This window comes from Ambystoma mexicanum, chromosome 2p, assembly GCF_040938575.1.
Source record: "Ambystoma mexicanum isolate Mex_15411 chromosome 2p, UKY_AmexF1_1, whole genome shotgun sequence".
NCBI classification, from domain to species: Eukaryota; Metazoa; Chordata; class Amphibia; order Caudata; family Ambystomatidae; genus Ambystoma; species Ambystoma mexicanum.
In genome coordinates this window covers 1,133,722,049-1,133,749,561 of record NC_090923.1, presented here as the reverse complement: position 1 = coordinate 1,133,749,561, position 27,513 = coordinate 1,133,722,049, and the positions used below count along the sequence as shown (strand labels likewise).

General features: G+C 47.1%; 1 protein-coding gene across 2 annotated transcripts in view; it reads right to left on the bottom strand.

Moving 5' to 3' along the window:
• The window catches only part of MTA2 (metastasis associated 1 family member 2), a 612,090-nt gene that overhangs the window by 380,745 nt on the left and 203,832 nt on the right, over positions 1–27,513 (bottom strand). For both annotated transcript variants that reach the window (XM_069645193.1, XM_069645194.1), the window contains exon 7: positions 811–913. In XM_069645193.1, coding sequence (XP_069501294.1) covers positions 811–913 — 103 coding nt within the window. The remainder of the gene's footprint in view (positions 1–810; positions 914–27,513) is intronic.

The window sequence follows — 27,513 nt, the reverse complement described above, 5'->3', positions numbered from 1 at the left end:
GGCAACGACTGTCGGGCCTGCTTTGCATGGCCGCCCACCACTTTGTCGGCCTATCTTTTAACGTGTTAGGAAGAAAGATTTTGCAGGACTTGCAGGATCGCTCGTCGTAGTCACGAGGTAAGCACCTATTGCATTTGCGATGGGTGTCCTTCCAAGGGTATTTCCCATTGCAAGGCGGACAAAATGTAAATGGAGTCCTCTCCAAAGCAGAGGTGAAAGGCAGCCAGACCAGAAAAGGAAAGAGGGGAAAGGGAAGTACATTCTCAGAAAGAATCAACCCAGGGCCCCACTCTCCTTACTATATCTGCCTGGCCAGAGGGCCGAAGCCACGCGATCGTCAGAAGTTGATCGATGCACCAGTTGCCAAACAGCAGTGATGTCTTCGGCATAGGGGTCCACGAAGCACTCTAAGGGAAAAGTCGAAGACTAGACGACCATCGGTCGTGGGACAATGAAACAACTATTGAACAATGTTAACTCGTGAGCTTCGCATAACTAGTTGGGCGGAAAAAAACAGGGACCTCAAAGCGGGTACACTACACGTCACGTTAAGGATAGTGTTAAAGTCAGGCCCATGTCGACGCCCCCTTTCAATCCTCAAATGAAAGATGCAATACTGCGCGATTACCACTAGATGTCGGACCATATGCACAGCATGTGATTCTAAGCAGATTAACAAGCATCAGAAATACAGTTACCAGTCAGACAAATCCTAGCTGCAAGCGTCTTTCACTGCCAAATGGACTAGAAAACAGTTAACAAAACATAGCCACAATAATGGGGCAAAACACAACTATGCAGTATCCTTACCGGGCCACTACCAGAAACTGGTCGATCTGCCGATCAGTCAGGGGATTCTCTGGGTCCCATACCTTCAGCTCCATCTTCTGCTGGATGCGATTATCAGATTCACCTGTAATGAGAGGATAAGCAAAGTGGTTAAGAAGAGCCAGCCACTAAATGGCATGTTGCTTCTCAAACGGAAGAACAAGTTACTTACCAACTGGTAACGTTCTTTCGCTTGGATGTTCCTCCAACGTATTCCTCATCTTAGATGTATTCCATCCAGCTTTAGCTGCTTCGGAAAAATATTTTGCCAGAGGGTGCCATGCGTCGATGTCGTCGAGTCGATGGTCCCTCGATGGCCTCTGTCGAGGGTGACATAATCGGGTGTATAAGTAGCACACGCGGCGCCCGTTGGCCTCAGTTTTGTTTTTTCCCCCTTCATTATTGATTTTTCACTGTGTAGACTATGCCGGCAGACAGGTATTTGCCTTGCAAGAGTTGGAGTGGCAAAAGCCCGGAAAAATCTACAGAGGGGTAGGATGGGAGGGCGATGAGGAATACGTTGGAGGAACATCCAATCGAAAGAACGTTACCAGTTGGTAAGTAACTTGTTCTTCGAGTGGATTGTGTCCTCCTACGCATTCCTCATCTTAGATAGACTCCCAAAGCAGTATGGACAATTCCCTTTGGAGGAGGGGTTAGATTTTTATTACTCTTAGACGGCTGAGTATAGTATTGCTTTTCCAAAATTAAGCTCCTTAGAGTGGGAAGCATCCAGGCTATAGAATTTTGAGAAAGTTTGCTGCGAGGACCAAGTTGCTGCTTCACAAATGGACCTTATAGGAACACCTCTCATTAGGGCTGTTGAAGAGGCGATGCCTCTGGTGGAATGAGCCCTTAGACCTTCTGGTGGGTCTTTTTGTGCTAATCTGTAGCATTCTGAAATACAAAGCACAATCCAGCGTGATATTGTTTGTTTTGTCACTGACTGACCCAATTTCTTTCCTGTGTAGCCAATAAACAGTTGATTGTCCACTCTAAATTTAGAAAGCCTAGAGATGTAAAAGCTTAAAGCTCTTTTCGGATCCAACCTGTGTAATCTTTCCTCCTCCTTAGTAGGATGAGGTGGAGGATAGAATGTGTGTAAGGTAATTCTCTGACTTAAATGAAAATCAGATACCACTTTTGGTAAAAATGAGGGTTTAACAGTCAACACAACTCTGTCCTTATGGAACACAGTATAGGGTGGCCCAGAAGACAGTGGCTGCAATTCGCTCACTCTTCTTACAGATGTTAAAGCAACTAGGAAAGCAGTTTTCCATGTTAGTATTCTTAATGGACAAGTGTGCAAAGGCTCAAAAGGAGCACACATTAAGAATTTTACGACCAAATTGAGTTCCCAAATTGGCACTTGAAAAGGGTAAGGAGGAAACACATTATTGAGTCCTTTTAAGAATTGTACTACCAAAGGAATTTTGAAGTAGGAGCATTCTTCCGACGAGCGCTTGAAGATGGAAAGCACTGCAAGTTAACCTTTAATGGTTCCAACATTTAGACCTCTGTGCTAGGGACATGAGGAAGGGCAGTACTTCGGGAATAGAACATAGAAAAGGATCAACATTCTTTTCTCTGCACCAGTTGCAAAACTTTTTCCAACGGCAACGGTATAGAGACTTTGTTGCTGGCCTTCTTGCCGAAAGCAACACCTCCATGACGGCAACTGAGGTTCCAATCCTTGTATCTCAGCCTTTCAGATAACAAGCGCGACGGTTGAGCGTTTTGACCTCTGGATGGAGAACCTGACCCTCCATTTGCCAGAGAAGGTTCTCTCTCTGAGGAAGACTTACTGGGGGACAGATGGACATATCTAGAAGGTCCGGGTACCGCGTTCTCCTGGCCCAATCCGGGGCAATTGGGATCATGCGGCTCCCGAAGCATCTCAGTTTCCTGATGACCTGAGGAATGACGGGAATCAGAGGGAACGCGTATAATAGTGGGAAATTCCACTCCACCACGAACGCGTGCCCCAGGGCTCCTGTTGGGGGAAATTCCCTTGAGCAATACCTTTTGCACTTCTGGTTGATCCCAGTCGCAAATAGGTCCACTTAAGGGGTTCCCCAAAGGGCAAAGATCTCTTGAATGACTTCCTGAGCCAGTACCCATTTGTGGAACACCGTGCTCTGCCTGCTCAGAGCATCTGCCGTCATTCTCTTCCCCGGCTATGTGAACTGCCGTTAAAGAGATTCCTTCTTTAATTGCCCAATCCCAGAGTTGCATTGCCTCTCTGCACAGAGGTAGTGACCCTACAGCACCTCTTGTTTAGATAATGCATGGCCACTGTGTTGTCCGTCATTATCAGGACATTCTTTCCTCTGACAGATGGCAGGAAAGCTTTCAGCGCTAGTCTGATTGCTCTCAGCTCCAGAAGGTTGATGTGTAGTTTGGACTCCGATGGAGACCAACGACCGCTGATTGTCAGATCGTTGGCATGAGCTCCCCACCCCTTGAGTGAGGCGTCAGTCACTACTCTGATCTCCGGCCATGGTTGCCAAAAAGGTTCTCCTTTCAGGATATTCTCTGAACAAGTCCACCATAGAAGATCTTGACGAACCTCGTTCGGAATCTGGAAAAGATCCATCATTCGACCTGAGAATTGGGACCATTGAGTCTTTAGAGCCCATTGAAGGGGTCTTATTCTCAGACGTGCCTCTGGCACTAGAAAGATGCAGGATACCATGAGGCCGAGTAACCTCAAGAAGTCAGAGGCCAAGAGATTTTGGGCATTTTGGAATTTGGAAACAATTTGAAGAAAGTCTTGAGCCCTCGACCTGGGAGGCAAGCTCTTTCCCAAGGATGTGTCTAGTACAGCTCCTATATATTGGATCCGTTGAGGTGTCATTTGTGACTTCTTGAAATTGAGGGAGAAGCCTAGTCTGAGGAGGAAGTGGCAGGTGACTTTCAGGTGATCTAGCGCCTGCTTGGCAGAGCGTGCTCTGATCAGCCAATCGTCCAGGTAGGGGTAGACGTGAATCCCCCCTCTCCTGAGGTGCGCTGCCAGCACTACCATCAATTTGGTGAAGACCCTCGGGCGGAGGTCAATCCGAATAGTAGGACTCGAAACTGATAGTGTGAGTCGCCAACCACGAACCTCAGGTATTTTCTGTGCTTGAGATGAATCGGCACATGAAAATAAGCATCCTGGAGGTCCAATAGCACCATCCAATCCTGAAGTTGAAGGGCCTGAAGGATCTGAGAAAGGGTAACCATCTTGAACTTGTGCTGAGGAACTTGTTCAAATTTCTTAAGTCCAGGATGGGTCTCAGTCCTCCATCCTTTTTGGGGATGAAAAAATACGGGGAGTACCATACCTTGATCCTGTCCGCTGCAGGTACCGGTCCTATAGCACCTTTCTCCAGCAGGGTTAAAACTTCGTGCTGCAGGAGCGGGTCTGAAACCCTCCAAGGGTGTCTCCTTGGTGGATTGCTTTGAGGATGTGTTCGAAAAGGAAGGCAATAACCTTGGGCTATTATTTCTAGAGCCCAAACATCTGAAGTAATGGCTCGCCATTCTTGCAGATGCTGTGACAGCCTGCCTCCCACAGGTGTCTTGTGATGCAAGTCCTCAAAGTGGTTTTGAGGCGGTTGCTGCAGCCGTTTATGGCAGAGAGGCTGTAGCTGGAGCTCGCTTTGCACGTTTTCCTCGTCCAGCGCGAGTGGCCTTTCTCTGGCCCCTTTGACTGGCCATTCCTCTCGCCTTTCCATATGAGGAGTAGTAAAGATAGGATTGTCCCCTCCAAGATTGACCTGGTGCACGAAAAGGCTGAGGTTGCCTGATGGCACCACCCAAAGACTTGGCTGCTGCCTTTGAGGTCTGCAACCTCTCAAGGCTCTCGTCAGCCTTGCTGCCAAAAAGGTGAGACCCGTCAAAGGACATGTCCAGAAGACGGTTCTGCACGTCTGGTCCGAAACCAGACTTCCGTAATCACGCACATCTGCGCATTATTGTGCTAGTGCCCATGGACCTGCTCGCACTATCTACAGTGTCCAATCCAGATTCAAGGGATTCCTGCATGACCTCCTTCCCACCTCCAACGATGGCTAGGAATCCTTCCCTTTTCGTCCCCTTCTGGTATGTGCTTCGCCGCCATTGCAAAGCACTCCCACAGAGTGTACGAAAACTTTGCCAAGGCACATGTGGAGTTGGCTGATTTTAATGTCAAACTCCCAGCTGAAAATACCTTCCGTGCCCAGCCATCCACACGCTTATCGTCCCTGTCCGGAGGGATAGAAGGGTACGCCAGTTTGTTAGAAGCTGTGGCTGCCTGTATGACCAAACTCTCTGGAGTGGGATGTTTAGACAGATAGCCGGGGGTTGCTACTGGCAGGGTGATATTTTGAAGTAAGGGATTTATTCGCTGGCGGAATAGAATCCAGAGTCTCCCAATTTTTGGCCACCCTATTTTGCAAGGCTACGTGAAAAGGTAGTATTGGGTCTTCAGAAGGACCATGATCCAATAGGTCTGTTAGATCATCTTGGATGAATTGGGTTGGAGGTCTGGCCCATCCTAAATAATCTATTACCTTTGTCATTAGCAGACGGTTTGATGGACTGGCATGTTCTCCTGGTTCTGATCTACCAAAGTCATTTTCAGGAAATGCATCAATACCACTTGCATTGTGCAGCGATTCAACCAAATCTCTCATCCTGCTTCCTTCTGAAATCAGGCAATTCGAGACATTTGGGGTCCCATATTCTAGCCCAAAAGGTACATTCTCCTCATCAGATTTCTCCTGTTCCTCAAAAATTGAGGTCAGAGATTTAAAGAACTCTTTCCTAGGAAGAGGTTTGAAAACCTTTTCCGGGAGAGGTGGAGGAGTATTTATGGGTCTTGAAGGGATTACAGTTGTTTTCCCTTTTCCTGACTGATTTTGCTGAATTGGGGGTTTCGGCATCGAGGGCTTCGGTGTCGACGTTGACAAAGGCATCAATGGCGTCGGCGCAATACCCGTCTTCGACAGCGCCGGCTTCAATGGCGTTGAGGCGCTCTTCGAAGGCTTGCCCTTCGAGGTGTGTTCGGTCTCGGACGGCGTCGGTGACCTCAAGCAGTCGACTAGACTCTAGCGGCTTTTCTCGCTCGGCGTGCTAGAAGGTTCTCTATCCTTCCTCTTTCGATCACCCAAGTTCGAGGGCGCATGAGTGTCAGAGCGATGACGCTCCCAGCCAGTTTCCGAGGAAGGCGCGGACCGAAGCTTCGCTTTTTCGAACACCTCCAACATTTTGACCCTGAATGTTTAGTCGGACATTTCATCCTTTTTGGGGATTCGTCCGAGGACGAGGTGGAGGGGGACCTGTGGCGTCATTTTTTCGTCTAAGACGAGCAATGGGAATCGCTTCAGGACCTGGACCGATGCCTTTCGCATCAAGGAGATTTCTCCTCACGGGACCTCGACTCGACGCTAGCGGCTTTACGGTCTGAATTGCGACCTACCTGTAGTTTTCCCCTCCTTTTTCACAAGGCCTTCCCCGTCATCGCCTGACACTTCGTACAGGCCTCCATGTCGTGGCCTTCTCCGAGGCAACACAAACACTCTCGGTGCGGGTCTGTGATCGACATTTTTGAAGCACATGATTTGCACTTTTTGAAACCCGATTTCGGGGTCAAGGTCGGCGTCGATGACGAGGACATCTTTGTTTCTTATATTATTTACTATTTCTTCACAGAACTCGAGGCGCGCCGAATCTGCGAAGCAACGTATACTGTGGAAAAACGGAACTGAGGCCAACGGGCGCCGCGCGTGCTACTTATACACCCGATGACGTCACCCTCGACGGAGGCCTTCGAGGGACCATCGACTCAACGACAGACGCATGGCGCCCTCTGCCAAAAATTTTTTCCGAAACAGCTAAAGCTGGATGGAATACATCTAAGATGAGGAATACGTTGGAGGACAAAATCCACTTGAGAACAATATTTAGCAATATAAAAAAAGAATCCATGTCCAAAATCTATAATGGATAACTCAAATAAAACGTCACAAAGAATGTTCAGGCCCCTTAGCAGCTGTCCTTGATGCCACCCTAGCAGCTGTCCTTGATGCCACCCCTCTGCTGCCAAAAATAGTTCAGCACACTCCACCAACAAATAGAGACCATCTAATTAAAAAGGAACCCTGTACCATATACCATAACTTCAGAAGTCCAGCCATAACCCCTTAGAAGGTTAGGGTTGGACTTGAGGGGTATGGAGGTTGAGAGGGGGATTGAGGTTGTGCGAGATTGGGGGGTTTGAGAGAGGGAGCAGGAAGTATTGCATTGCGATTTAGAGTTTGCGTCTATTAATTGTCAGTGATTAATGTATTGTACCTTGGAGAAGGACCTGTTCTAATGAATTTAAATACAATTGCATACATATTTTTCAAAAGATTTTTGGTGAAAAGGGTTTTGAATCAGTGTAGCATGGTGGTGGATTTTGTATAGCTTAAAGAGTGACAAAACAAACAGGACTACTTAATACAATCAGTGGTTTTAGACCGTGGCATGCCGGTTTACCTATTGTATTTGGCCCGTAGTCCCCCTTGGATTAGATTTTCGAATGAGCAACGGGATCCACACCATGGTTATCACCTATTGTATTTGTTCTGATAAAAGGGTCCGGCACCATTAGGCTGTGCGTGGACACGCGAAGAGTAAACCAAGTCATTTTATGAAAGGGACACCAGGCTCCCTGCATCAAACATGATATACTTGCTAAACGAAGTGCAAGTCTTCTCAAAGCTGGACCTCAATAAGAGTTATCACCAGCTAGAGCTGAGCCCAGAGTCTCAATACATTACGTTAGTGACTCACGATACAATAAGTTCCGTTTTGGGGTATCAGCAGCAGAAATCTTAAAGGCTGAGATTCACAACATCATAAGGCACCCCACCCCTACGCCCCCACCCCAACAGTCTGAACTACCGACATCTTGGTGTTCAGTAAAGACACGCAACAGCATGACAACACCCAAGCGGGTGTGTGTATGATGTTTGAGTTGGCTCTTCTCACACTCAATAAGGAGCATATGAGTTCAGCAAAGGCACGCTCCAGTTCTTCTGACACCGGGAATGACTCCAGATCCAGGAAGAGTGGCAGCCCTCAATGACACGTCTCCACCCACAAATGTATCAGAGCCGCAGTTGTTTCTAGGTCTAGCCAATTATTGCATGAGATACATCAAAGTCTATGCCAGTGAGCGAGCCCCCCGAGAGCCTTAATAAAACATCTCATTTCACTGGTCCAAGGAATGTCAGGAAGCCTTTGGGCTAATTAGGAGAATATAGTCAGCAGACATGGCCTACAATGACACGGCCTACAATGAGACACTGAGCTAACAGTAGACACGAGTCCTGTGGGGCTGGGTGCATCCTAGCGCAGGTGGATAACACCACATCTCAAAGAAGGCACAGTGTTCTACGCAAGCAGGAGTCTATCCAAAACAGAACAGGCATATACGCAAGCAGAAAAGCAAGGGCTAGCGGTAGTATGGGTGTGTGAACCCTTCCAACTCTGTTTAAACGGCAAACCGTTTCCTATCATTACAGATCATCAGGCCCTGCTATTCATATATGAAAACCAGCAAGCAAGGATGCCTCTCGTACGCGAGATGGTGGGCTATGACTGAAAGACTATACATTCAACATAATCCATCACCCAGGCAAAAAAGATCACCCTGCTGACTTTCTTTCCAGAGACGCTGTTGCTACTGTGACCCCGGAACCTTTCATAGCGGAACGCTAAATCCACTATGTGGTGCATCAGGCAATGCTGAATAGAATGGACAGCTAACAGATTCGACCAGAGCCGAAAATGATAGGGCATTCCAAATCCTAACAGGGTGCTTAACGACAGGGCGCTGCAAACCCGCTGAGAAAGTGGGGTGCCAACATAGGTCCAGAACAAGGTCAAGAGCCTACGGTCAGGTTTGCAACGAACATCTCAACTAGTAGGTTCAGAGCTTGGCAAAAGTGTTGTGGTTTAGGGAAGATGCAAGTTTATAGTCTTTTCATTTGTGGTTCTGTGTTGGCTTATTCCAGTTCTATTCCTTAACTATACTGTCAGCCAGCAGGACTTGTCCCATTACAAGATGGTGGCTCAACTGAACAGCAATGATTGGCCCGCAAGCATTGGGAGGTAGTTTGGAACCCTTGGAAAAGTTCTAAACTGCCTTCCATTCAAGTCCAGCTCCAGGAAGGTCACAGCTATATGAAGCTCCCTAGAAATGTTCCTGAAACTAAGAACTGAAGGAAGAAACCAGCAACAAGGAACTAAGTGCCAAGGAAAGCTGAGAATAAAGACTCCGATAAGTCTGCAACAAAAAACAGCCAAGTCGCAAAAACAGCACACGAGGACTCGCATATATCCGATATTCACACCCAAGCTCAGCACACGGTGAAAACCGAACTGAAGCTGTCACATCACCTTTTTTAATTTCCTACTCACTCTTCACCCGACTAACCCCACCCCGCCTTCATGTTTGCAGATCTGTCTGAGCGCCTGGGGACCAATTCCGTTGTTGACGGTGCGCGGTACAAATACCTTTAACATTAACATAAGTGACAGAAAAGTTAACAAAGAAAAGCTATGTTTTTTTAACTGTCATATGAATGAAATTGTCAATTGAATCTCCTAAGAAATGACTAAAACAGGAAATGTACATCAGTCGAGTCATTATCAAAAAATAAGTTAATGTTGTAACTAGTTTTAAGTTAGCTTTATTTTAAGTTTCATGCTGATCTGGCACACTTATTGCATCGTTTCATAGAAGCCTGCGCGTGTGTTGAAAGTGTGCGTGATCTTCAGCTCCAAGTAGATGAAGAGAAAGGTTGTGCGCGATCATCTGTCAATTGTGTAGATCAAAAGGAAGGTAAAGATATTGTGCGTGTAACCCAGTGAGAACCAACGTTGGGCGGCGAGTTGAAAAGAAAAGCGCTCCGAGACTTAGTTTCCCTTGCGTTTTAAAGGAAAGGACCCAACGGAGCATTTCAGCATCGAGTGAGAAGCTTGAGACCGCAGAGAAGGGAAGCAGGCTAATATTCCTGTGAGCAGCACAGCATCCATGTACTGGGAGATTGAAGCCTCCGTTTCTAAATTTGGCTTAATGTCTCAGCAAGTGAGCAGAGTTTTAAAAGAACTATCAACTAGAGTTACCTCCAACCTCTTGGCGGAACTAGTCGGGTAATCTAAGGCATAGGAAAGAAAATTGAGGGCGTTTCCATTGAGATAAAAAATGGTCTAACCACTAGATGTATTTATTGCAGGTTTCAAGAAATCAGAGGGTGTCAAGTGGGAGGCTTTCAGAGGAGACCTGATCTTTTGTTTTGGAGACCTGATCTTTTGTTTTGTCCACTTCCCCTTTCCCCCCGGCCTGGTTAGCTCAGTAGTTGTAACTAAGACTACTGGGTGGACCAGACACAGGGGTCTGGAGGGCTCTCAGCATCTGATCCTGCAGGATTCAGCACTGGCACAGGAGACCTACTGTTGATAAAGGAAGAACTCTCGAAGTCAGAAGACATTTTATTGCTGAAAGGAACGAAGGTCACCCCAGATACGCAGAGTAGTTGAGCTGGCTCATGTAGGGCATAGGGACATTGTAGCAACCAAATGGTAACTGAGACTAAGTGTGATTCCCACAGTTAAACAACCAAGTAGAAGATTTACTGAAATTATGTGCCACCTGCAGTGTCATATTACCTTCAAATACCTTCAGCTATCCCTCTGCAAATACCTCCCCTCTCGAGCTCTTCGCTCCTGTACCTCTAACTCCCTCAGGGTCAGTCATTTCTCAAAGGAACAAGCTGGGGTAAATCTCTGTCTTCAGCCGGGTCCTCCCTCTGGGACAGCCTCCCTGCCACTCTAAAACTTGAGGAGAACCATCTCCGGTTCCTGAAGCAACTCAAGACCTTCCTCTTTGCATCTGCCTTTGCTCCCCTCTACCTTGCTGATCTGCTCTCTTGGCACTGTGCATCTGGCCACCCTCCGTCCCCTTGGCCCAGTTACATGCTCACCCTGCCACCCTTATGCACTGCCTCCCGGCCACCCCTTGCACTGGGGACTGTATCTGTACCCATACAGTCCCCAATACCCCCATTTTCTTTTCATGCACTTATCAGACTTACCCAGTTCTGCTGCCGTAAACACAGCACTTGCCGACTGCACTACCCATGTTTATTGCTACATTATATATTTTATTTGTATTTATTATTATTTATCTATCTGTTTATCCTCTGCTCTGCACTTTCCACTCTCCCCCTTCCATGCACTTTCCCCCTTTGCCTTTCCCATGCACTGGCACATTCTCAATGTCACTGGGCCTAGTAAGATTGTTGTTTTGTTCTCCCGTTATCCTCCCTTGCCTTTTAGCGCTCTGAAACACGTGTATGAGCGCGATACAAATAAAATGTATCATAACACTGCACACTCGCACGGAGCCAGTACAAATGACAGAGCTACCCGAGAGGGCATGGGATGAGGAATTAATTTATTCTTACGCTGCCATGGACGGGGAGGGGGGGGGACAATACGTTTTGGTAGTGGTGGAGAAGAACTAGTTACTCTTACCTTGTAACGTTCTTTCGATGGGATGTTCCTCCGACGTATTCCTTATCTTAGATAGAAATCCTTCAGCTTTGCTGGCCTCGGAAAATTTTTTCGCCAGAGGGCGCTGCGCGTCGATGATCGCCGAGTCGATGACCCTCGACGGCCTCCGTGCCGACGTCGACGTCATCCTGCCTATAAAGGCCGCGCGCAGCGTCCGTTGCTCAGTTCCGTTTTGTAGTCCCCAGTAATGTTTTTGGATTAGACTAATCACCTTGAAGGAGCATAGGCTGCAAACCCACAGGAAGTCATACTGCGGGGATGGATGGGAGGGTCGATAAGGAATACGTCGGAGGAACATCCCATCGAAAGAACGTTACAAGGTAAGAGTAACTAGTTCTTCGAAGGGATTGTGTCCTCCGACGTATTCCTTATCTTAGATAGACTCCCATAGCAGTGGTATTGTGACTGGAGGCGGGAGTAATAAAAGTTATGTTACCCTTCCAGAATGGACAGAGTGTAACACAGCCTTGCCGAATCTAGTTTCTTGACTAGAGGAGGAATCCAGGCTATAGAATTTGGTAAATGTATGTGCGGACGACCATGTGGCAGCCGCACATATATCTCGAATTGGCACCCCTCTTTGAAGGGCTGAGGATGTTGCGATACCCCTGGTAGAATGAGCCCTTAGATTTTGAGGAGGCTCCTTTCCTGCCAATTTGTAGCACTCCAGAATGGCTAAAATAATCCATCTGGAGATGGTTTGTTTTGTTATTGGAAGGCCCAACTTATGTCCTGCATAACCTACAAAGAGTTGGTCTGCTTGTCTGATCTTAGCCAATCTGCTGATATAGAAGCTCAAGGCTCGCTTAGGGTCCAGCCTGTGCAGTCTCTCTTCCTCCTTCCCCGGATGAGGAGGAGGGTAGAAAGAAGGTAATATAATCTTCTGAGTGATGTGAAACTCCGAGACTACCTTCGGGAGGAAGTTAGGCTTCACCTGAAGAACAACTTTGTCCTTGTAAAAGATTGTATGTGGAGGTTTACACGATAAGGCTTGCAACTCGCTAACCCTTCTAGCAGATGTCAATGCTATTAGCAAAACAGTTTTGAGGGTGAGAAGCTTCAATGAACAAGAGTGTAGTGGTTCAAAAGGGGCACCCTTTAGGAAGTTTAAAATTAGGTTTAAATCCCATAAGGGAACTTGAAAAGGTTTCGGGGGATAAACATTAGTTAATCCTTTTAGGTATTGTATTACCAATGGAATTTTGAAGTATGAAGGCTCCTCTGCAGTGCGCTTAAAGATTGATAGCGCTGCGAGATAGCCCTTAATTGTGCCAACCTGTAGGCCTGAATTAGCCAGGTAAAGTAAGAATGACAACACCATAGGTGTACCACAAGAAAAGGGTTCAATATTCTTTTCTCTGCACCAGCTGCAAAATTTGTTCCAACGGCAGCGGTATAGAGTTTTAGTTGCCGGCCTTCTGGCCGAAAGCAACACCTCCATAACATCATCCGGAAGGTCCCAATCCTTGTACCTCAACCTTTCAGACACCAAGCGTGAAGGTTGAGGGTCTTGATGGCTGGATGGAGAACCTGACCTTCCTTCTGCGAGAGAAGATCCTCTCTGTATGGCAGTCGAATTGGAGGGCAGATGGACATGTCTAAAAGGTCCGGGTACCACGTTCTCCTGGCCCAATCCGGGGCAATTAGGATCATGGTCTTCCGAAACCTTCTCAACCTCCTGATCATTTGAGGAATGACAGGGACCGGAGGGAACGCGTACAGAAGTGGGAACTCCCAGTCCACTACGAACGCATCTCCTAGAGCTCCTCTCGGGGGAAATTCCCTTGAGCAAAATCTGTCGCACTTCCTGTTGATACTGGTGGCGAACAGATCCACTTGAGGGGTTCCCCAAAGGGCGAAGATCTCTTGAAGGACTTCCTGAGCTATCTCCCACTCGTGAGAGACTGTGCTCTGCCTGCTCAGAGCGTCCGCTGTCAAGTTCTTCTCTCCGGCTAGGTGAATTGCCGATAGAGAGATTCCTTCCTGAATTGCCCAAAACCAGAGCTGCATCGCCTCTCTGCACAGTGGTAGTGAGCCTACGCCTCCTCTTTTGTTGAGGTAGTGCATGGCCACTGTATTGTCCGTCATTATTAGGACGTTTCTTCCCCGTACAGACGGCAGAAAAGCCTTCAGCGCTAGTCTGATGGCTCTCAGCTCCAACAGGTTGATATGTAGTCTGGACTCCGATGGAGACCAACGACCGCTGATGGTCAAGTCGTTGGCGTGAGCTCCCCACCCCGTGAGTGAGGCATCCGTGACTACTGTTATCTCCGGCCATGGTTGCCAAAACATTTCTCCTTTCAGGATGTTCTCCCGACAGGCCCACCACTGAAGGTCTCGGGCTACTTTGACCGGGATCCGAAGGAGATCTGTCATCCTTCCTGAGAACTGTGACCACTGAGTTCTCAGTGCCCACTGGAGGGATCTCATTCTCAGGCGAGCCTCCGGCACGAGGAATATGCAGGATGCCATGAGGCCTAGCAACCTCAGAAAGTCGTAGGCTGGGAGATATTGGGCATTCTGAAATCTGATGACCATCTGCAGAATATCTCGAGCCCTCACCTCTGGTGGCAAGGCTTTTCCCAGGGAAGTGTCCAGGACTGCTCCAATGAATTGGAGTCTCTGTGATGGTATCATCTGTGACTTCTTTAAATTGAGGGAGAAGCCCAGCTTGTGAAGGAAGTGGCAAACATAATCTAGTTGTCTCTGAGCCTGTTCCGAAGATACAGCTCTGATCAACCAATCGTCTAGGTAAGGGTAGACATGAATCCCTTCCCTCCTTAGACTTGCAGCCACAACCGACATTAGCTTGGTAAAGACCCTCGGGGCGGAGGTTAGCCCAAATGGCAGAACTCGAAATTGATAATGAGAGCTGCCAATTGCGAACCTCAGGTATCTCCTGTGCCTGGGATGGATCGGCACATGGAAATAAGCGTCCTGGAGGTCTAGAGATACCAACCAGTCCTGAAGCTGGAGGGCCTGAAGGATCTGAGAGAGAGTCACCATCTTGAACTTGTCCTTTCGGAGGAATTTGTTCAATTCCCGTAAGTCTAAGATGGGTCTCAGTCCTCCGTCCTTCTTCGGTATTATGAAGTAGGGGGAGTACCAACCCTTGTTCCTTTCCGCTACAGGTACCAGTTCTATGGCACCTTTCTCTAGCAGGTCTAAAACCTCCTGCAAGAGGAGCGGATCTGGAAGCTTCAAAGGGTTGTTCCCCGGTGGATGACTCTGAGGGATATGTAGGAAGGGCAGGCAGTAACCTTGGGCCACTGTCTCCAGAGCCCAAGCATCTGACGTAATAGCCTGCCATTCCGTCAGATGGTGAGTTAACCTGCCCCCTACTGGTGTTCTGTGAGGGGAGACCTCAGAGTGGTTTTGAAGCGGCTGATGCAGTTGCCGAAGGTAAAGTGGCTCCTGCTCCTGCGGGTGCGGCTTTCTTTCCCCTACCCCGTCCACCACGGGTAAATCTTCCTTGGCCTCTTTGAGCCGGTCGTCCCCTGCCCCTTCCATATGAGGAATAGTAACGAAAGGACCGTCCTCTCCACGATGATCCCGAAGGACGAAAGGTATTCTGACGGATAGCAGCTCCCAATGACTTGGCTGCTGCCTTGGACGTTTGCAGTTTCTCCAAACTGTCATCCGCCTTCTTTCCAAAGAGGGTAGAACCGTCAAAGGGCATATTCAAAAGCCTGGTCTGCACGTCAGAGGCAAAACCAGACTTCCTCAACCACGCATGCCTGCGGATTGTGGTACTTGCCGCCATGGCCCTGCTGATACTGTCAGCAGAATCTAGGCCAGTTTGTAGGGTCTCGCACATCGCATCTTTACCATCCCTGATGATGTTTAAAAATGCGTCCCTTTCCTCTCCTTCTTGGAGGCAGTCAGCCGCTGATGAAGCGCACTCCCAAAGGGTGTGGCTGAACCTAGCGAGCGTACAGGTCGCGTTAATAGACTTTAACGCCATGCTACAGGCAGAAAAAACCTTCTTAGCCATGGCATCATACTTTTTGTCATCCCTATCCTGCGGAGCAGTGGGGTATGCAGATGTGCTGCCTGATGAGGTTGCAGCCTGTACAACCAAGCTCTCAGGAGTAGGGTGTTTTGACAAATATTCAGGGTCAGAACTAGCCACCCTGTATTTTGTTGACAGTTTTTTATTTACTGCCGGGATAATTTCTGGCGTTTCCCAGTTTGTCAAAATCCTTCTCTGTAGAGCAGAGTGAAATGGAACCACAGGATCCTCCTGTGGGCCCTTGTCCAGTATGTCAGTGAGGTCATCCTGCTGAAAGGCAGGAGAAGGTGCAGACCAACCCATAAATTCTATGATTCTAGACATCAGAGCTCTATATGGAGTCTCCGCATGTTCTCCTGGGTCTGGTTTGATAAATTCTGCTTCAGGAGAAGTGTCCAAGCCACTAGCTTCCTGAAGTGCATCCTGAAGATTTTTTAATCTTCCTTCCTCAGAGGCGAAAGTCTCTGGCTCTGGTGATGTGGTCCTCTGTAAATCAATATCTTGGTCTGAATCCTCCCTTTCCTCAAAAATCGAGGTTAAAGGGGGATACATTGGTTTTTGGAATGGTATAAACCCCATTTCCAATGCAGAAGGAGCCATCATCACAGGCCTTGAAAACGTCGATGTCGTCGACACCGACGTGAAAGTACTCGAAGGCGCCGTGAAAAGCGTCGAGAAATGTGTACTAGGCCTCGAAGAACTCGAAAGGATCGGAGTCCTGCTCGAGAACGACGTCGACGTTCTCGGCGTCGAGTCGGAGGTCTTTTGTCTAACCGTTGGCTGTGGAGTAGCCGTGGTTCTTTCCTTCACCGGCGTCGATATCGGCGTCGACGTCGGCGTCGACTCGATCGACTGATGCGCCGATGAATCCTTCGACAACGGCGTCGATGGCGCCGACCTCTGTTTCGAAGGAGTTTTCGACGATGGCGTCGATGATGCTTTATCTCCCGATGGCTCGAGGCGCTTTCGGGTTGACTTTTCCGCCGGGTACTGCGACTCGCGGCGTTTAGATTTTTTGGGTTTTTTACCCGGGGTATCACCCTCAGCTGTCTTCGAGGGGGACGAGGCCGCTTTCTCGAAGACGCTTAGCATCTTTTTCCTGAATTCCTCCCACTCAGCTTGCGAGCTGCGTTTTGTGGGGCAATGAACTCTCTCAGGAGAACTCGACGAAGATGACGAAGGGGATCTCCTACGTCTCTTCTTCGAGTGTCTCGATGTCGACGAGTGGTGGGAGCCACTTCGTGATCTAGATCGAGAGTGTTTTTTATGGTGAGGAGACGAACGTCTCGACTCTACCGAAGAAGCTTTCGAGGAAGTTAAAGTTGACCTACCTCTCTCGAGCTTCCCCCTACGCTCCTTCAAGGCTTTCGCCGTCATGGAAAGGCATTCCTCACACTCCGAACTCTGGTGCGTGATTCCCAGACACCACAAACAGACCCTGTGAGGGTCCGTCAACGACATTTTCTTCCCGCAGTCTCGGCACTTTTTGAAACCGGACCGAGGGGTCGTCGGGTCGGAGGAGGATGCCATCGATATCGAGGTAAATAGTAGTTATTATATACGTTATCTTGACGAGAACTGAGCAACGGTGTTCCGAGGCACAACGAAGCGCGGAAAAACGGAACTGAGCAACGGACGCTGCGCGCGGCCTTTATAGGCAGGATGACGTCGACGTCGGCACGGAGGCCGTCGAGGGTCATCGACTCGGCGATCATCGACGCGCAGCGCCCTCTGGCGAAAAAATTTTCCGAGGCCAGCAAAGCTGAAGGATTTCTATCTAAGATAAGGAATACGTCGGAGGACACAATCCCTTCGAAATATGGTTTCCGGAAGCCCTGTTAGGATCCACAGCTGCACAAATGTGGTCCTGGTTCTCGGCATACAGGATCCCCAGAGTGGTCAAGTCAGACAATGGCTCTCCATTTATCAGCCAAGATTTCAGAACATTTGGAGAGTACATGGGGTTCAAACACAGAAGTTACCCCCTTCTGGCGTAAGGCCAATGGAACTGTAGAAATATTCATGGGCGTTAGGCAAAGTTTGAATGCAGTACCCTTTGGGACCACTACAGACAAATACAGACAACTAGGACTACAGGCGTAAGCAAAACCAACCTTTGGTATAAGTCTGTACCACACAGTTTTGGTAGCGGGGCTGAGTAGCCAGGCTTAGTTCAAGAGGGAATGTGAGCTGTAACAATGTTACACAGAGGTCTACAATCACAGGTGTTCAAATAAACGCTTACTCAAGGTTTCTTGGTTAAAAATACTTACTAATTTATTAACCATTCAATTATAAAACATTCAATAGGAGGCAATTATATACACAAAAACACTTCAGTACCAATTCAGAAATACTTTACAAGAGGAGTAAAAAGGCAAAGATTATTAGAACATGAAAGGTTACAATATTCGACAGTGCAAATATTTAGAGTTCACCAGAAGGGTCAGATCAATTCAATAGGCTAGGCCAAAGTCAATGGGCTAAAGTCTTGGATACGACAAAGCAGTTCTGGTAGTTAAACGGAAAAGTCTCTGCAAAAGTTCTTAGGAATAGTTTGTAGCAAGAAGAATCATATGTTGGGTCTCAAGCCGATTAGGCCTGCGAGTTGGGAAAGTTTAAAGCACTTTCACTGCAAGAGGTAAGTACTCTCAGTCTGGTTTTACAGTACCTTACAAATTAAGGAAAAGAGGCAGCTGATGACTTCTGTTTCTGGCAGTTCCTGCGTCCCAGTCGTGGGGCAAGAGGGAAGACGTCGGGGGACTCCTGCACTGCACTGGGGCTGGTCAAAAAATTGCAACTGGCAAATGTTCGATTCTGATAGCCATAAGTCAAGCGCACAAACTGGTGTCCCTCTCCCTGGTTATTCAGTTTCCTGCAGCACTCTGAGGAAAATACAACCAGCTCCGAGATAAGTTGTCCAGGTGGCTTATGATCGAGTTGATTGGTCCCACCAACTCAAAAAAGGAGAAGTCGTCCTTGTGGGGGCTTCTCTGTCTAGATGAGCTTGGCGATTGAGACCTGCAGCAGGGCTTAACCGGGCAAACCAACGGTCCAGGAGTTGCAGCAGCCGTCCTTGTCAAGCTAGTCTTCGGTTCTTTCGTTCCAGTAGTCGACTCTGCCTTCCAAGCCAAGAGACTTGCCTTTTTATCCAGTTTCCTCCCATTCATTCCAGCCTAGCTGCCACTCACCCAGCAGGGTGGCTGTCCTTGCCGGACAGTCAGCCAGCCAATCACGCCAGAGTGCATTTGGGTCACCTAGGAGACTAAGCACAAGGAGTTTCGGGCACCTCCCTCACTTCCCGCCAAACCCCATACACTCGGGGGCCAGAGACGGTCTTCAGTCCTGAAGCCCACCAAAGGCGAAGGAACAAAGGGACCAAACCTGGTTTGGCGCGCAGAGAAACTCTAGAAGGACCTTTACAAAAAGAAATAGTGAAAAAAGAAGACCGGGAACTGTTTAAACAAAGGGTGCTCAGACGCCATCTTGAAAAACATTTTACATTACCGGAGCTACGAATAGTTCGCGGTCGGGAAAAATCGTGGTTTGTTTGTTTATTATTTGTAATGCGCGATCGTACCCGAGGGTATCAGGGCGCAACATTTTCAGGAATATGCGAAGCTTAGTTACAATAGTCATAGAATGTACAGAAAGGCACACCAAAGTTAAATACAAGTCAACAAAGATTTACATAAATGAAATATACATATAGGCCAGTATGCACGTGGTTACAGTCTGTGCGGGTTGCATGAGTATCTTAGACAGCTTACGTTTTCAACCAAGAAACTACCTTAGATCGGAAATTCTGGTAGGGTAGGTCTGCTCTGAGATTTGGGGGCAATGAGTTCCACAGTTTGGCTGCTTTCACTGGGAAGTGTAGTTTGTTGTAAAACCACTGCCACCAGCCATGCTAAGAGGAAAGGGTAGCATCGGACTGCTAACAAGAGTATCTAGACATAGGGGATACTAAGTAACCCGTCCAGCTCTCTATACTAAGACAGGGTGTGCTGGGTCTAGGAATTGACTAGTAAAGTCAATTTCACTTTACTTTCTCTGGGAAACAGTTTATCACAGAGAAGATATTTAAACCTTGAGAAAGCGTGCAAGGTTTCCCTGTGCCACTGCACTGAGGGTGCTCTGCGACACAAATGAAAGATGATGCCTATGGAGTTGTCTAAAACTCCATAACCAAAGAAAACACAAGAGTAAAACACACATCAAAATACATGAGAGAGAGTGGGGAAAAAGGTCACGCTCTCTCCAAGTAAAAAAAATCAACTCCTCAAAATCCAGCAAAGTTGCTGGGGGTCTCTAAGGTGAAGGGAATTGGCACATTTTTGAGAATTCTCCCTAACAGCAACTTAAAGGGAGTGCTCCAGGCTGCACATCTGACAGTACACAATAGTTGGTAGAACACATCCACTGCCACCAGCTACAACTAGGTGATTGTCTATGTGACTAAAAAGTCAGAGCAGCAAAGAGAAGGGGATACGAAGTATCCCTTTGGCACTCCGCTGAAGGTTGCATGTGCCAATCTCTCAGACTGTAGTTTGGGAAAGATACTAAGAACTGTAGATTACTTAAGGATATAGGAAAATAATTTTAAAGGATCCTAGGGGTCCCCAGCAACACTGCCCATAAGGTGCTGTGTGTTGCAGCAGTAAAACACAGATGCCTTAAAGAGCTATGTAGCAGACAGACCCCAAAGTACAGGCAGATTTACAAAGACTAGAGTTCTAAAAGACAGAGCCCCTAAGAATGCATGAGTGGAAAAAGGCTCCATCTATTCATGATTAAAGGAAAAAGGTCCACAAGTGCAGCAAATAGTGGTGGGGGTCTCACTTGGGGGGGATGAAGCAAAATAATGATAACCCTCCCTAACAGCCCTTTTAAATAAATGCACACATTGAATTTGTGTTGTAAGGGGCTGCTTATTTATAACCCGAGAGGAAATCCTAAATTGCACCAGGATATGCCACCAAGGGGGGGGGGGGGGATGCTTTTGACAGTTTGATTTGACCTCAGGGAGTTCAGTATAGCAGAAGGTATATTGAGTTTTGACAGGGGATGCCATCCACTAGCCAATAGCGTGATTCAACTCAGTGCCCACCCCAGGCGAACACTGATAGCCCCCAATAAATAGGTCACACCGGCCCGTTCTCTCAGCAGCAGATGTTGCCCTCCTGGGAAAAAGGACACTGGGTGATTCCTTTCAGACCACACCTTTGTAGCAAATGGTGGATTGATGCCCCTGTGCCTCCCCTAACCCATGCCGAGAAGCCGTTGCTCAGAACAGTGTCCTTTTTGGGATACATTTTATTTTACAGTCGGGCTCCAGGGTTACTGTATTTAACTTAATCATTGATGGAATGTTTACCTTATTAGTGATGTTTCATATGTGTTGAGTGTACTTTTATGGCCTCAAGCCAAAATAAAGTTATTGATTGACTACTTGTCAAAGATCTCTTTACAACACATTTCCCTCCATTTTTATAGACCCCAAACCTTTTGCATCGGGCCCATGAAGCCTTCAGCTTCGCTACCCTGGCTTTTGCTCATTTGTCATGGGGGAATTGACATGTCCTTCAGGCTGTCAGCAGTGGAAAACATTCTTTCCCTTTGTCTTGTTACTTTGTTGCCACTTTTGGTAACTTTTTATCATTGTACAATGCATCTTACAATGCAGTACAATGGGCTGCACTTTTTGTTTTGCCCTAGACTAAAACACAGAGGATTTCTGGTTACTGTAGGTGTGCCTTTGGGAAAAGCTGGAGGCAGCAGTTACTTTTTGCTACATATTTTATAGAGTATTTTGTTTTAGCCTCACAGCGTTTACCGTGTTTGGCTACCTACTATGTCTAGTATCCAAACAGGGCCGTGCCACGAGGTTTATAGTTTGTCTCGACCATCTTTTTACTAACCCCTTCTTCCTGACCTCTGGAGGACAGGAAAAGCCTTATATGGACTTACAGTTCCCAGGAAAGCAGAGGCTTTTTGCAGGCTACTGCAGGGCCATGTGTGTTTTCTGACAGGAAGTGGGATGGACTGTCTCGTCCCAATCCACAAACTGGTTTCAGTGCGTCTGAATGGTATGCATGAGCCGTGCCACCAGTGGTCCCGATTGGACCAACGCTGGGTGTGCGTGTGTGGGCCAGATCTTTGGCTAGTGGAAATCTCAGCTCTTACCTGCTTTTTGAATAAGACGAGCCATACATCCATTCTAAAAGATATCCTGGAAAAAACCTGAAGGAGCCAAGTATCCTGTCCAGCTGCAAGACGTGTAAGGAGACCGTGGACCCATTAGAAGTAGGCCTGGCGACCAACTTCGCTGCCGTCCTGGAAGAGCCTTGTCTTGTAGGTGATCTTCAGAAGTACTGCGAAGGAGCTTCGACCCTTGGAGCCCTGGATCACCCAGAGGCTGGCCAGAGTTTAGGCTACTGTGCTGCAGACAGTGCTGTTCCGCGTTAAGCCCTGGAAGTTTGGGGATCGAAAGCTTGTGCTCTGCCAAAAGTTGTGGTTCCAGCATCACAGGGGCCAGAGATCTGAGGTCAAGTCAGTGCAGCAAGTGAGGCCCCCTGCCTCAATGTACATAGGTGGCCGTCATCCAAAGCAGCTATTGTGCATCGAATCCTGTGCAGCGAGGATCCGTGCATATGGTTCTTTTGCAGCCTGAAGACCTTGCACCAGCATTTGTCACTGACCGGATAAGTGCTTGAACCTGCAACACCTGGGCATCAAGGACTGGAGCTCAAGTCGGGGAAAGCGACCTTGGACCCTCTTCCGACCAACTGCAAAGTCCTAAAAAGAATATGAGTACAGGGGGTGAGTTGTAACAGTACTTACCTGAACTGCTCACTCCCTTTTAAAAGTTTGGAACCTTTTAGAAACATTTGTAACAGTTTGGCTTTGCCATTGCTTGCTCACGCAAGTATTTCTAAAGTGGGACCCATACATCTTAGGGATGGACTTTTAAAGTTAGTGTTGTATCTCTGTGCACCTGCTTCCTTTGCAAGGGACTGTTATGTATTTTGCCCTACTCCAGTAATTGTCCAAGTGTGTACCTTGACTTTGCAATGTGTGTGCTCTTTGAGGACCCCTTACAAGGCTCACCCTTCCTGAGACCTAGTCTTGACAACTTGTTACGACTGATTTTCTATACTCTGGCCTGGGGGACAGATGCATAAAAGGCCAACCTATATTGTGACAGGGACAACTCTGGGAGCTGTAGCCAAACCAGTTTAAGGTAGCAGTGACACAGTCTCCAGAGGTGGTGAGCTTGTAAAGGGTCCACAATGGGTACACACAATTGGAGTCACAAATTGCACTTAGTATGTATAGAAATACAGTTATTTATTGATGGCTGTTAGGTAAGAATTGGTGTAGTCACACTGTGTGAGACAACACTTAACTGCTTGTTATTAGGGAACCCACCTGTTGGTATAGGTCTGTACTACACAAGTTGGTAGTGTGACTGAGCAGCCAGGGCTTTCTCAAGAGGGGTAAATGTGAGCTGTACAAATGAAATCCATAAATACAAGTAACCAAATAACACTTACAATCAAGGTTTCAGTTAGTGATTTATCAATTTTGAAATGAGCATTCTTTAAAAAGGCAATTCGTGTACAAAAGGTAAATATACTTTAAAATCACTTTTCAGAATCAAAACAAGTTAGTGGGTAATCTTTGGATATGCTTCTTACACAAAATTCCTACCCCCTGAGGTGACTTCAATTATCAGGACAGTAATGGCATTCATATACTTTGCAGATTCCGAGGTTGCAGAAAGGAAAGGTTAGACAGTTCCTCAGCAAATGTGAGGTCAACGAAATCTTCCAATGAAATCTAGATAAGCCTTTCCCAGCAGTACCAATATACAACAAGCTACCACCTATGCGGGACAAACAGTATGAAAGTCAATGGAGTAGAGGAGTCTTTAGGGAGCCAAGAACACCAAAGTCAATTGGAACACAGTATATGGATCTGTTGCACTTCTTAGATCAAAAAAGTCTTCCACAAAGTTAGTTTGTTAACCGAGTTGGAATCAACTCTAAAAGTGAGCCGCTGCAAATTGAAAACTGAGAACGGCTACAAGGCAATGAGGTAAGTAGCCCAAGTACCTCTGGTTGGAAGAGTGGTCCAGCTGGATTTGGTCTTGCTACAGTGGGCAAGATTATGTGCAGTACCCTTTGGGAGACAACAAACTTTTGTATACGTCTCTACTACACAGGTTGGTAGTGTGGCTGAGCAGCCAGGCTTATCTCAAGAGGAGTCAATGTGAGCAGTGGGGCTTTTACGCAGAGATTCACAGCGACAAGTATTCGAATAAACTCATACTCAAGGTTTCTTGATTAAACAATTATTAATTTAACAGTCAGTTTGACTAAGCCTTCTTCAGAAGGGAGCAAAACATGTAACACTTAAAATATACTTCAAAAAACATTCTTAGTTTCTCTAATCAAATGATACCCATTGGGGATGGCACACGCATACTTCCAACACAACATTGATTTATCACTGGTACATTTAGAGCAATACGGAGAATGGTGCAAAGGTTAGATAGGTGAATAAAACAAAGGTTAACAAATAATTGATAAAAAGTACTTTTTGAACCATCCAATGCAAAGTTAATTAACCCTTTCCTGGGGGAAAGGTAAAGACACAAAGTCAGATGTAAGAAGAGTCTCAGGGAGCCAGGACAGCCAATGTTAGTTGAGCAAAGTCTAGGGGAGCTGAAGATCTTCTTTGCGGGTAAGTAAAAGTCTTGCACAATGTTTTTAGAATAGTTTGTAGAAATAAAATCACTTGAAGGGCCACAAGCTGGGAGGCTTGTGAGGGGAAAAGCTGCAAGCAACTCTGCAAGGTTAACCAAGACAAGTCTTAACTGAGAACAAATGAGGCTACACCACAAGAGGTAAGTCCCCTTAACTTTACAGTACCTTTGGTTAGAATAAATGGTTCCAGCTGGCTTCTGTTCCTGTGTAGCTCTGCAGATGCCGTTCCTGGGTCTCAGTCATGGGGACAAGAGGGAGGCCGTCTGGGGACTCCTGCACTACAACTTGAAGGTCAGCGGCAGCAATGGGCAAACTTCAATTCAGCGGCACTTCACGGTTTCAGCTCGTCGAGTCTATAGCAAATAGCACCACCTCGGACTCACGGATACCATTCTGGACTTTCCTTGCGTCTGGGGTCCAGCACTCTGTTGAGGTGGCTCAGGCTTGGTCAGTCCTGCTTCAAGGGAGTCCGGGTGGTGGGGGAGGTCTTCCTGAAACACGGGTCCGACTTAAAAGCGATGCACTCTGTTTGGTGTTCCTCTCCCTGGCACTTCGGTTCCTGTTTGGTGTTCCTCTTCCTGGCACTTCGGTTCCTGTAGCAGTAATGGAAGTATAGCCAGCTCTGAGAGGATGTCCAAATGAGTTCACTTTGAGGTCGATTGGTCCCACCAACCCAAGGGGAAGAGAAGTCATCCATGCAGGGCTTCTCTAGTCGAGGCGAATTCTGAGCTTCAGCACAGCAGCAGGGCTTCACCGGGCAAACCAACGGTCCAGGAGTTGCAGCATGCGTCTCTTCCAAGTTGTTCTTCGGATTCCTTCATCCAGTGATCGACTTTGCCTTCTAAACAAGCCTCGCCTTTTATGCAGGTTTCTCCCATTCATTCCAGCCTAGCAGTCACACTGCTAGGTGGCATGTCCTCCAAGGACAGCCAGCCAATCACCTTTGTGTGCATTTTTGGAACCAAGGAGATTAAGCACCAGGGGTTTTGGTCCCACCCTAAATTCCTGCCCCTGCCAGACACACTGGAGCCAGAGGCAGGCTTCACCAGTGAATCCCGCCAAAGGCAAAACTAACAAAGGGAGCAAACCTGGTTTGGCGCGCAGAGTAAATCAAGAAGGACCTTTCCAACAAGAAATGGTGAAAAAAGACAACCGGGCCATTATGACAAAATGGGCACCCATGGGTGTCTTACTGCAGCTACAATTGCAGCCCGCTGTAAAAACACACAATTGTAGTGAAAAGTCAACCACTGCCACCATCCATTAATTGTAGAAAGGGTAACATTAATATGTTACATGAGAAACTAGACAAAGGGGATACTAAGTAACCCCTCCTGCACCCCATCGTAAAATAGTGTGTGCTGGATCTAGAAAGTTACAAAATGTAAGTAAAGTCAATTTCACTTCACTTCTCTTGGAAACAGTAGTTTCACCAAGAGACTGTATTTAAACCTTTGGGAGATCTAAGAGACTTGCCTGTGCCACTGCACTGAAGGTGCAGTGTGACACCATATAATGATGATGTCTATGGAGTTTGTCAGACTCCAAAGTCAAAACAAACAGAGTCCAAATCACAGAAGAAATACGAGAGTGGCAAAAAGTCTTGCTCTCTCCAGGTTAGAAATTAAAAGTCCAGGAAAAAGAGCTGGGGTCTCTAAGGTACAGGGGAATTAGCACATTTCTGAGAATTCTACCTAACAGGATGAGAAATGTATGTATTTATTGTTTGCTTGTTAGGCGCTTATAAAATAAGAATGACATGAATTACTCACCGTGATAGCATTTCTGATTGTATCTGCTTAGAGTCACATGCTCTATATGTAGTCCGACATCTAGTGGAAATCGCGGAGCATTGCATCTTTCTTTCAAAGATCGAAAGGGACGTTGACATGAGCGTGACTAACACTATCCCCAACGTCACGTGTAGTGAACCCAAAATCCCTCACGCATCGAGAGCCCTCTAGTTGTATTTTTTCTGCCGCGAGAGGGCCTTGTAGTCAGCTTGAGCGAGTACAGAAGAGAGAAGGTGTAAGTCCATGTTCCTTCTACTCCACAAGGGGAGGAAGGTTGGGTGCATGTTAATCAAACAGACACAATCATCAGAAATGCTATAACAGTGAATAATGCATGTCTTGAGGCTTGTGGATCTGCTTAGAATCACATGCTGTGCATAAACTAGCTGTCAGTACCTAGAGATTGTGGTGGGATGTGAGCAGGAACAGTAGCAAAGAGATGCCTTCGCACTGCTTGTCCCACCTGAGTATCGGACCTAGAAAGTGTATCCAGGCAGAGTTGTGATGGTGGTACAGAACTACAGCAGGTTGCTGCTTTGCAAATGGAATCTAGAGGAACATTTGCAATGAATGCTATGGTAGCCCCGAGTCAAGTGTGCTCTAGGTGTGACGGGTATATGTCTATCTTGGCAAGAGAGAAACAGTGTGATGCAGTTTACGATCCACTTGGAAATAGCTGATCTAGAGATAGGACCCCCTTCTCTACGAAACGAAGGACTGGTTTATTTTTCTTAGTGGTTTTGTCTTTTCCAGATATCAGATAACCGCTCTCCTTACATCCAGTGTGTGGAGGCTTCTTTCCGCCATGTTAGTGGGGTTCTGGAAAAAGGTGGGTAGTTCTATGGACTGGTAAACATGGAACATTGAGAAAAATGTGGGCGCAAAGCGAGGGTGTGCGCGCAAAACCACATGTTTGTGAATCGTGACGAATGGGTCCTTAACTGAAAGGTCCTGAAGTTCACAAACTCTCCTTATATGATAGGTTATTTATAACGCGCTTAATACCCAGAGGTTTCTAAGCGCGGACCCAGGGATCGAAACTGTGTTGCTCCGTGTCGTCTTGTTTCCAAGTCGAGCACGCTGCCGCTGAGCTAATTGCCTCCGCCTTAGAGACACCCAGATGAATTTTGAGGACTTTATTTTTTTACCCTGGAGAGAGCGAGACCCTTTTTCCCCACTAATGTATTTTAATGTGATTTCTGAAATTTGTGTTTCTTTTGGTTATGGAGCCTGACAAACTCCTTGGGCATCATCCTTTACATTATGTCACACAGCACCTTCAGGGCAGTGGCACAGGGAAGTCTTCCACATTTCCCAAAGGTTTAAATATCTTCTCTGGGATAAACTACTGTTTCCCAGAGCAGTAAAGTGAAATTGACCAATTACATTTGTAACTTTCTAGACTCAGCACACACAATCTTACAATAGGGTGCTGGAGCGGTTACTTAGTATCCCCTTTGTCTAGCTCCTCAAGTAACATTTTGATGTTACCCTTTCGTTACTGAATGGCTGGTGG